This window comes from Uloborus diversus, chromosome 2, assembly GCF_026930045.1.
Source record: "Uloborus diversus isolate 005 chromosome 2, Udiv.v.3.1, whole genome shotgun sequence".
NCBI lineage: Eukaryota > Metazoa > Arthropoda > Arachnida > Araneae > Uloboridae > Uloborus > Uloborus diversus.
The window spans coordinates 191,160,674-191,172,335 of record NC_072732.1 but is presented as its reverse complement, the minus strand read 5'-3'; the positions used below and the strand labels follow the sequence as shown (position 1 = coordinate 191,172,335).

General features: G+C 34.6%; 1 protein-coding gene across 1 annotated transcript; it reads right to left on the bottom strand.

Annotated features, from left to right (window-relative positions):
- Window positions 1-9,539: 9,539 nt before the first annotated feature.
- LOC129216731 (cilia- and flagella-associated protein 43-like) lies at window positions 9,540-11,318 on the bottom strand. The gene has a single exon (XM_054850948.1). It carries the CDS (start codon window positions 11,316-11,318, stop codon window positions 9,540-9,542), a length of 1,779 nt encoding a protein of 592 aa, XP_054706923.1.
- Window positions 11,319-11,662: the final 344 nt, after the last annotated feature.

Sequence of the window (11,662 nt, the reverse complement as noted above, 5' to 3'; positions counted from 1 at the left end):
ATTCTGGTATTGTTTGATTTTGTTTATTTTCATTTGTTTTGGTTTTGCTTTTGATTATGTCTCAAATCAATAGGTTTGCGAATCTTAGGATTAAGAAATTTCGTTTTTTGAACCATTTAAAATTTCTTCAAGAGTGTAGGCGCAAGAAAATTATTCCGAAGTTTATTTCTTTGAAATGTAATTTACCACGTTCTGTAAAAATTGACAAAGTAATCTTTCGGTCGAAATTGGCTTTACTCAGAGCTTCGATCCAGGAAACTAGGAAACATTTATCGTTTATTGAACGTGAACTTTATGATTTACATCTTGCGGTTTCTAATTCCATTCCGAACTTTAACATTATTGACAGAAATTCTTGGTCTAGAACCCTTCGTTCCTCTGATAAACATCAAATTGTTTTGAAAAAGAAATTAGCTATGCTTTGTAAATCTTCTCATGTCGTTCCTCTTGATAATTTACCTGTTGTTAATAAGAAGGTTGTTGTTAATCTTTCTAGCGTTCCATTAAGTAATTCTCAAATTGAGGCTCTAAAATGTAATGATAATTTTGCTGTGAGTGTTAATCCTTCTTTTTTAAAGCTTATTGCTCCTGTTGAGAAAGCTTTTAAATTTAGTGCCTTAACTTCCTCTCAAAAAGATTCGATTCGGCATCTTATAGCTTCTAATATTGACTTTAACTCGAAAATTTCTAAACCTGTATTTGCTAATACTGTTAGCCGTTCTGTTAAAGACTTAGTTTCGAATTCTGATCTGGTTGTTACCAAAGCTGACAAGGGTGGCCAAATTGTTGTTCTTGACAAATCATCTTATGTTGATAAAACTAATGATTTGATTTCTTCTGGGCCATATGCTGAAATTTCTAAAGATCCTAGTGATAAAGAGTTAAAAACTATTGCATCTGCTGTTAAGTCTGTTCAGTCTATTCCTTCAAATGTTAAACGCTCTGTTGTTCCATCTATTGCTAATTGTGCTAGATTTTATGCTTTACCTAAGGTGCATAAAGCTGGTATTCCTTTCAGGCCGATTGTTTCCAATATTGGTACGGCTTCGTACAAACTTGCAAAATATTTAGTCTCTGTGTTTTCTCCCCTGAGGAGTCACAATTTATTTACCATTAAAAATTCTGTTGAGTTTGTTAAAAAAATTCATAGTTTCGTTCCAAATAATTCTTTTATGGCTTCTTTTGATGTTAACTCTTTATTTACGAACGTTCCCGTCGAGGGTTCATTGTTATGCCTTCGTAGAAGACTTTCTGAATTTCATTTCACCAATACGGAAATTGAGGATTTAATTTTCCTTACCCGTACTTGTCTTAAACAATGTTCTTTTGTTTTTAATGGGAATTTTTATATTATGTTAGATGGTCTGGCTATGGGTAACCCACTTAGCCCCATTCTTAGTGATATTTACATGCATTATTTTGAGGTTAAGCTGTTCCAAAAACTGCAGTTCCAATTTTATGTTCGGTATGTTGATGATTGTTTTGTTCTAATGAACCAGAATCAGTTTGAGAGTGATGAGGTTTTATCTATTTTAAACTCCATTGATCCTCATATTCAGTTTTCTTGTGAGAAAGAACGGAATAATTGCATTTCATTTCTTGATGTACTTGTTTCTCGTACAGAAATTGGTTTTGAAACTACTGTTTATCGCAAACCTTTTGCTGTCTCTTTACCTCCTCATAGACTATCGTCTCATCCTCCAAATCAAAAATATTCTGCTTTTAATTCTTTTGTTTATCGCGCAATTAATATTTGTTCTTCGTCGGAACTTCTTAAAGTGGAACTTAATTATCTTAAAGCTGTGGCAATTGATAGAGACTATCCGCCAACTTTGATTGATTCCATTTATAAAAAACTTTCAAATAAATCCCAAACTAATGTTCTTAACCGAACCTTCATCAGAAAGAATTTGGTTGTTTTGCCATTCTTTCCATCTGTAAGCTATCAGGTTGCTAAGATTCTAAAACGTTTCCAATTCCAGGTGGTGTTCTCTCCTATTAATAAACTTTCATTCTCTTCTCTTAAAGATCCTATTCACCCTCTTAATTGTTGTGGAATTTATAGAATTAATTGTAGTTGTAAACTTGCCTATATTGGACAGACTCGGCGTGCTTTAAAAATTCGCTTGAAAGAGCATCAAAATTATGTGAAAAAACAACAATTAAATAAGTCTAGTATTGCTCAACATTGTTGGGATTCGAATCACTCTTTTGATTTTACCTCTTTTCAGATTATCCAAAAATGCCCCAATTCATCAGATCTTGACTTTTGGGAATCCTTTCATATTTTGAGGAACAGTTCTAACTTAGTTAACGATCTTAGGGCAGTTCCATATTTTTCTAACATTTGGCGCCCATATCTTTAATACTGTCCTTTCCCCATTCCCCCCCCCTCTTCTTTTTTTTTTTTTTTCGCCTTTTTGTCTTGATTGACACCCCCCCCCCCCCCCAATTTTCTTCTATTTATCTTTATTTTTCCTTTTTTCGAATATTTTTTGTTTCTGTTTATCTTTTTTCATGGTTTTCCATTCTGCTTTTCCTTTCTTGCGGTTCACGGTTACTGACAATTTCTTTTCTTTTTGTTTAAGCTTCGGCTTAATCCTTGTCCAATTGAATTCTTTCTTTCTGGGTTCGTACCTAAGCGAAAGCTCCTGACCTTTGCTTGCATTCCTATTGGTTCCTGAAAGGTTTATAACTTTGTCATTGGTGTTTGGCTAATCCGCTGTTTTTATCTTTTAAGCTGCATGCTTATCTGCTCTTGGCTTTTGTCGGATGTCTTTTCATCCATAAGCTCATTATTTTTGCATTGAAAAAGGCGTTCCCTGTAACGCCGAAACACGTGTCTGCTGTAATTTATAAATTTGTGCTTCTACTTACGTTGTTTGGTCTGACTTTACTATTCAGCACAAAGGTATTTATTTATCTTATAAATGTTTCGTTTCTAACTTTGGATGATTTTCTGAAAAAAATATGAACGAAGCATGGTTACACTGGATTTTACTTTTTGTTTTTGCGCCAACTTCAAAAATTATGTTTAAAAGTATTATCGATGGTGTTTAAAGAATAAAATTATTTTTCCCTTTTTAGAGCAATTTTGAAGTCGGTTCTATTTTTTTCCAAAAAAATTTTTTTTGATATAAAACCAATTGTTGCCCTCATAGATCGGCTCACCATAAGTTTTTGGATCTCTAGATCCGCGTGCTGGAATGGTTGAAAGAACTTTGCAGGGGAATTACTATATCATAAACTGTGGAACATGGCAAATAAGCGAAAAAATTCCCCATTGCTGAAAAAGCTGTTGCTGTTCTTGCTCCTCAAACTTCAATTTAACATTTTAATTGAACTTTTCATGTTAATTAGCGACTTGCTTACTTGTTATTCCGAGCATTATTTTATACTAGTGGTACCCGCACGGCTTTGCCTGTAGTTGAAAATTAAAAGGTCATTCGGTTCGCCTGTATATTTACAAATAATGGATGACGAATTTTTCGCCAATTGGCTATGTTCATTCGTTCTCCCATTCCATTTCATGATAACTTCGTAATTTACTTGTCCATCTTATGATAATTTTGCTCCAGAAAGTGTTCTTAAAATTGAAATAGAAAAAGAACAAAATCGAATTTTCGAAAAATCGCTTCGAGGTGCACACCCCTATGCTACAAACTAACTTTGTGCCAAATTTCATGAAAATCGGCCGAAAGGTCTAGGCGCTATGCGCATCACAGACATCTTACAGACATCCAGACAGAGAGACTTTGAGCTTTATTATTAGTAAAGACTAGTAGTACCCGCACGGCCTTGCCCTTCTTAGGAAATTAATTGTTCGCCTGCATATTTTTAGGTAACTTCTTTAATTCATACAGTAATTCTGTGTTCAAGATCTCCACATATTTTCTGCAAATTGAATTTCTTTCTTCTTCGACCGCCAATTGATTGCCCTCTATTGCAGCAAACAAATACTTTCTTCCAGAAAAATGCAAAAGAAAGTAAAAACATAGTTACTTGTACTCATGTTCGCTCATCAGTAAGTTTGGCACATCACGGCTTCAAAATTTTCTCTTAGTTATCGTCAAATGCTCTCCCATTTAGGACGTTACTTCCCTTCTTTTACTACGGATGTACAGTGGCTCCTAAAAGTGTTCGCACACCTACGACTTTCAATGAAATAGGACCCTATCCCCATCGGTTGGAATTATTATTTTGGTATAGGTATTCAATTATAAGATCTATGATCAATTTTCAACAAAACTACATGAAATTTTTTTTTTAAATATTTAAACTTAATTTTTTTAAAATCAAAAACCAAAATGTGCCGGAAATTTTATTTCACAAAAGTCTTCGTTCATTTTAAAAACTGTCTATATATTTATTGAATAATCTAACTTTTTATTCAATAATTATTTAGTAGAATATCATGCAGTATCAACATCATCTTTTAAACGTCTGGGAATAGATTTCATTCTTTTTTCTTCCTTTTTTTTGCGTAATTTCAGTAAGTGTTCAACCACACTTCGAGTGTTACTGTTTCTAGCTCTTTTTTCGTTTCAAAGCCGTATTTTCGTAATCTAGCCTCCAGATGTCTCTAAATATGTTACACTAAGTTCAAATCTGGAGATTGAAGGGGTATTTCGCACGAACAAGAAATTTCTGCGGGAAGAGTTCCCATTTAATCCAGTTAATCAGAGAACTTGGCGAACAATTTTAGGTGAAAATTAGATGCAACTTTTTTCATTTAATTCTACAGAAATTGTTACAGCACTCAAATGTGTATTTTTCATGATTTTTTAAACTGTAAATCTCTGATCGTGCTTTGTCAACTTTGCCGGTTGACCTTTTCTTGCCTTGTTTTCGGTCCATTTTTTTTCTTTTAAGCATTTTATCAAGCACTTTACTATAGAATGAAATAAATTAACTAATTTAGAGACATTTCAAACCAATTTACCTTCACTGTGAGGAAAAAATTCAAATTTCGAATGGTGTTTGTGGTTTTTTACGAATACCAGCCATTTTAAACTAATAAGCACAATATTAAGGAATAAATAAACAAAAAATTAAAGAAAAATGACTCTTAAGGGTCAACACAATTAAAAATACTTAAAAAAAAAACGACACATGATAATTTTAATCATGAATTTATTCGAAAATATTTGAGTGTACGATGACTTTTGTGGCGTATTATTTCTCTGTCTCTTCGTTTTTTGACCCATTTCAAAAAGAAGATCCGTCAATATTTTGAAAAGAACTACAGGGTTTTACTTAGAATGACATAGGAATGATGTGAAAAAATATTGGACTTCATATTCGAATTCAGTTTTGCGTTATTTTGGTTTTACTAAAAAATTTTAAAGTGTACGAACAGTTTTGAGAGCCACTGTAAGTAAAATTTATACCTTCGTCAGACCAAAATTAGTATAACGTAGTGAAAATTAGTTCTTAAAACTTGCGTGTTTTAAAAACGTTTGTTTTGTGTTTAAATAATTAAAATTCATTAGAATAGCTCGTTTATAAGGAAATGTAAATTTGATACTAATAATATTCTAGTAATAAATCAAATACGAAACCGCAAATTGCATTAACTTCTAAATGAATGAAATGAAAATAATTTGAAAAGTCAAATAATTTTCAATTTTAGGTATAATTTAACTATATTTCATTAACAATATAAAGAAAGACAGAAAAAAAAACACCCAAAATTTTGTTATTCACAAAAACCAACAAAGGCCTTGAAAAAGTTTTTAAAGGGTTTTGCAATTGTCTTTTCCAGCCAAAAAAGCTAAATGATACATCTTTCTGAAATTTAACATTTGTCGCAAAAATCATTTGTCGGAAAAAATGTCGCAAACTTGAATAATTCCACTAAAACTAAGAAAATAAAGACAGACAACTTTTATATTACCATTGAATACAGGTATGCCATTGAATAATAGTTCGATTTAATTTGTTTATCGCTTTAAAAAAAAGTACTTTTTTAAAATGTTTAAAAATTTAAAAAAGAAAAAAAAAACTCTAATTTGAATTCCGAAACTCTGAATTCAAATTATGTTTTTCGCAATCACGAGTTGCGACAAGACTCTACTGGTTAGAGTTTGTTGCAACTCGTTTTGGGTTGTTTGGGGAGCCATTTCTAGAAACAATGGTGTTTCTAGAAATGGCTCCCCCGCCCAAGCATGTCCCTCCTCCTGGGTGCTTACGTGTATATAGTTGTGTGCGTGTGTGTAGGCTTACGTGTGTGCACGTAGGGTGTGTATGTGTGGAAAGGCGCGCGCGCGTAGGCGACTTTATATGCGCATGCGTGTGTGGGACATGGACGCCACCGCCCAGCAAAAGTGGATTCCGGGGGACAGTGCTCAGGACCAGCCGCGCCGCCGCCGGTGGACGGTGGTGCTGCAGGCCTGGTCCAAGCTGAAAAAGGAACCGGAACATCAAGGACTGTCAAGTGAGAACAATAAGCAATCGTGATTGCTCAAAAAAACAGAAATATTGGGGCAAAATACATAACAAGGGCAAAAAAGATCTGTGATCCACTTCCCCCAAGCAACTGTTATTTGAATTCTGAAACTTTGAATTCAAATTATGTTTTTCGCAATCACGAGTTGCAAGTTGCAACAAGACCCTACTCATTGGAGCTATTGTTTCTAGAAACGCCTCCCCCCTCCAAGCATATCCCTCCTCCTGTGTGGTTACGTGTGTATAGTTAAGTGTGTGTGTTTGTAGGCTTACGTGTGTGCACGTAGGCGTGTGTATGTGTGTAAAGGCGTATCTTATATCTTTAAACGAGCAATTCTTGTGGGTATGTATATATTTCGTATCTCGAAAACGGCTCTAACGATTTGGATGAAATTTTGGATTTAATTGTAGTTTTGCATTCTAAGTTCATCTGCATCAGTGTTTTTTCTGTAAAAACAAGGGCAATTAAGTTAAGCCTTGAAGTAAACTGTGAATTGACGCATCAGGCAGACGATTTGCAACCATAACACTGAAAGTTTGTCTCTTCTCGTTATAAAATTTTAAACTTGCTTAGGGTTGCCAGGCTTGGCTGATATTGGCCACTTTGGCTAATTTTAAACACACTTGGTTGAAAACAAATTCAAAAGCATTATGTAAGTCGATGTACGGCTTGTTTCTTTTTTAACTATTGCTTGACTGTCCTATTTTATTTTACAGTGAAATTCCGTTACAACGAACTTTAAGGGACCGCAAATTCTGTTCGTTGTAACGAAAATTTCGTTGTAATGGAATTCACATAATGTAATGTCAGTTAAATCAGGACTGAAAATGTATTTCGTTGAAACGGAAATTTCATTGTATTGATATTCGTTGTAATGGAATTTCACTGTATTTATTTATTTATTTTCTTTTTACACTTCAAATAGTTAACATGTTTTTTAAATCACGCATCTAAATTTTATTTCGAAGAAACGTATGTCTTGAGACTGTTTATGTTTTGTTGTTGGAATGATTTGTGGATCATCAGTTTTGATGGATATCATGCTGTATGTAGCATTTTCTGGCGTAAAGTGACCAACTACACTAAAAGTACTTATTCAAAAAGAAAATCTCGATTGGAATGAAATAGTGAAACGCATCACAGTATGAAAGGAAGTATTCGGTTAAAAACCGATTTCACCATAGCAAAACTGGCTCCAAGGTCAAAATATTTTAATTACTGACAAGAAAGTTGTATAGTGGAAACAAATGTAACAGATAGTTTAAAGCAAAATGTTGATTTAATTACATTCAGAATCTTCTTTGTTTGGTACTTTAGTGTTATACGAAGGTCGAGTGCTTAATATTTCGTTAAAGTGAGGCTTTTAAGTATATTTGGAAAAGTATTAAACCTTAAAAAAACACGAATTGACAAAAAATAATTCTTTTAAAGCCGAGCGAGGCTCGGTCGTCCAGGTACTGTGTGTAAAGTGTGATATCGTGATGGAAGATTATTTTAGCGGTGATATCCTGGTGAAGGACGTAGGTCTTCCACCTCTGTGGCCGAACAAAAAACACACCAAAATCACAGACAAAACTACCTTTTACTGCACACTTTATACATTTTTTTTTACACTACAAAGTATGGATTTTTTCTGTGAGCTCGCGAGTAGCACAGCTTGCTACCCTACCGTCCCCCCCCCCCACTCACAGTTCTCCTCTCTCTCTCCCAAAAAAGACAAGAAAACTCTTCCTTCCACCAAAGACAAAGATCTCATGAATCTCTGTCTTGGCGCCTCAATATATGACTTGAGACGAACCTCAGATCATCATTAATTTACAAAGTACTGACAGTTAATCTGCCATAAACTAAATCAGTTTCTGTTTTCTATACTGAAGAGTCAAGGTCAAGTGGAGGAAAATAGGATACATTACAAGTGTGTGAGTGTGTATGTGTATGAGCATGCGTGTGTAGAACATGGACGCCACCGCCCAGCAGAAATGGATTCAGGGGGACAGTGCTCAGGACCAGAGGAGCTGTGCCGGGGGGGGGGGGCTTTGGTGCTGCAGAGGTCCCTGGTACAAGTTGAAAAAGGAACCACAACATCAAGGACGGTCAAGTGAGAACAATAAGCAATCGTGATTGCTCAAAAAAAAAAGAAAAAAGAAAAGAAACGTTAATTTTAGTTGCAGAAATGAATTAAATTCATCTTTTAAGTTTTGATTTTATTCTCGATTTCAATCATTTAGAATCTCTTGGCTTGCTTAAGGTGAGCATCGGTTTCGGATTTTCTGAAAGCAATTCTTCTCAACATTCGTAAAAACTTCGAACAAATTACTTTGAGGACAGAAATTTCCAAGCTTTCTAATGACTTAAAATTTACATTTGTGCATGAAATATTTTCCCTCATCATCAAATTTATGGGGAAATGAGGTTAAACTTAGAATAGAAATGGAACAAAATCGAATTTTTGAAAAAACGCTTCAAGGTGCTAACCCTCATGCTACAAACGAATTTTGTGAAAAATTTCCCGGAAATCGACCGAACAGTCTTGGTCCTACGCGCTTGACAAACAGACAAACTTTCGGCTTAGTAAGTAAAGTTTTAACGGTATAATTTAATTAATAGGCTTCTCAATTCATCATAAGCTTGTTGTTAGTCATAAACTTTCAAAGATAATTACATTTAAATTAACTAATACCAAGTGAGATTTAATAATTCAATGTTTTGAATCAAATATAACCGAAAGTCTTTAGCGAGAAGCTAAGGATCTTGGGATACATCGGTGCAACTTCCGGGTTCGATTTCTTGGAATAGAATGTCCTCATCTTATGGTTTTTATTAATTTTCCTATTTAATTGGAAAGTGCCCAAATATTTCACGTTATGATAGTCCCTCAGCTCTGCTACCAAAGACGAATCAATGGCTACATAAGGTATGGTATAATTGCACATTATTTGTTTACCGGCAGAGTTGTTTCGTGCATACTAGCATACGATCGCGGGTAAATTTTTCGTTTTGTTTTTTAAGTCGCACAACAACTTATGAATCGAACGTTTCGAAATTCTTTATTTAATATCAACTGGTAATCAAACATGATTTACACTCAAGTTTAATTGGTCAGATTTTTCAAGCCTCGCAGCTCAGCGATGTTCCCTCTCAGTACCTCAATTTCTTTCTTCTTCTCATTCAAAGCTTTGCTCAATATTTCCATCTTATTGCTAACACTTGCTGTTCTTTCTTTAGACAACTGTATCTGCTTCTGCAGATCATTCCGTTCCAAATCAGTGACTTTTTCCAAAGCTCGTATCTTCTGTTTCATGTCGAAGCTTCTGGGATCTTCGACGAATTTCTGAACATCTTTCGTGATGGGGACATTCCTGATGACTTGAATATCTTTGGTCACAGCTTTCAATTCGGAATCCATTACGAAAAGTCTGAACTGGCTCTTTTCAATCTGATTGGTCATCTTTTCTGATTTTTGTAGCGCTTCTAATTTTTCTTTACCAGCACTGGTTATCATGTTATTTAGCGATTCCAGGTGAAATTTTTTGATTAGAAAAGCATCCTGAAAATTAAGCTCATCTGGATAGGGTATCTCCAACTGTGGGTCTGCAATGGATGCCACCATGGGTGTTTCATAAATGCTCCGGATTCGTTTCGAATGTAGTTTCTTCAAGTAATCAGTTCTTTTCGAAATGTTTGCTGTTAACTGTTCTTGAGCGTTCTTCAGTCTTAGACGCTCAGTCCATAGTTCTTCAAGTTTATCCGTATTCGATTTTATTCTGTTTTCTAACCCAATCTTTTTGCGACGTAATTCGCACATTTCATGCCAAACTTCATTTGATACATTGGCAGGTTTGTACTTTCCAGAATCCAATTCTGAAAGGTCAATAGAACAAGAACCGAGTTCTACGGAACTATACGGGTCTAATGAATCTTTGGCTTTCTTTTCGGCTCGAGGTCTCATGTCGAAGGCTTCAAGAAAGCCACTTTTATGTTTTCCAAGACGATGAACTTCGCCGTTTAGGAGAAAGAGTTCTCTTTCTAATTCTTCGGTACCATATTTTAAATTTGAAATCCCCGAATCTATCTTTGAAATCTGTTCTTCGTAGCGTTTTTCGATATGTTCTATAAAATTAATTTCGTCCTTACAAAATGCTTCCCACATTTTAATACCTAATGTGTTTGATGCTGAAAAAAGTAGTAATACCAACTGCAGTTCTTCCTTATTCAATTCTATATCCAGTGCTAGTTTTTGTTCTACCAATTTCTTATATGATGTGTCATACTCTTGTGCAATTTCGTTTATAAGGGTGTACGTTTTATTTGCTTCCTTTTTCAATGCCACTAGTTGGTCTTCATCCACCTTAGGCGTTTTTACTTCGGTTGCCACATTATGTTTTTCAGTTAGCCAATCGTTGTCGAAGAAGTATTCTGCTACTCCTTTCAGAGGACTTGATTTGTTCTCTTGCGGTAACTTGCAGTCCAGTTTAATTTCAGGCGGCTCCGACAGGGCCAACTTGCTGAGTTCCTCTGTGTCAGTTTCCCGAATACAGAAATTTATTTTTTCATGAAGCGCTAGTAATGTCTCCAAATTTTTGGCAATATGATTCATAATTTTTTCATGTTCCTTTTCTCTTAATTTTGCAGCTTCGTCAAATAAAACATTAAAACATAGTCTTTTGCGATAAATTATGTATTTTAAAATCCACGTGTAATCAATGCGCTCTTCGGAGCTTTGCAAAAACAACGGTTCTTGCCGTAATTCTTGACCAATGACATTGATGTCTTCAGTTTCTTGTGGAACATCGAAGTTTAAATGTTTCTCTTCATAAGACTTCTCACGTGGTTTGTGATTTACTTTTTTCAAATACTCATTTAATTGCATTTTTTTATAAACGTATTTCATTCTGTTTCTTTCATAATCGGAAAGTTTGGCGACCGAGTAATTATGCAAAGCACCAGGTTCCTTTAAGGGTATCAAAGACTTACCTTGAATGAGCATATTGTCTATGCATTGTCTTTTTATTTCTAGCATAGAAGTTACATCTTCACTTCTTTTTTCTTTCAGCATAGTGACGTACGTTTTAAGAATTTCTTTATTTGATTCCAACATTTTTTCTTTCATTCCTTCATCGAGAAAAAAATCTTGAAAGCCTATTTGAAATTTTCGTGGTTGTAATGAATTTCTTTCCATCAAGGTAAGTAGCCGCTGCTGCAAATTTTCATATT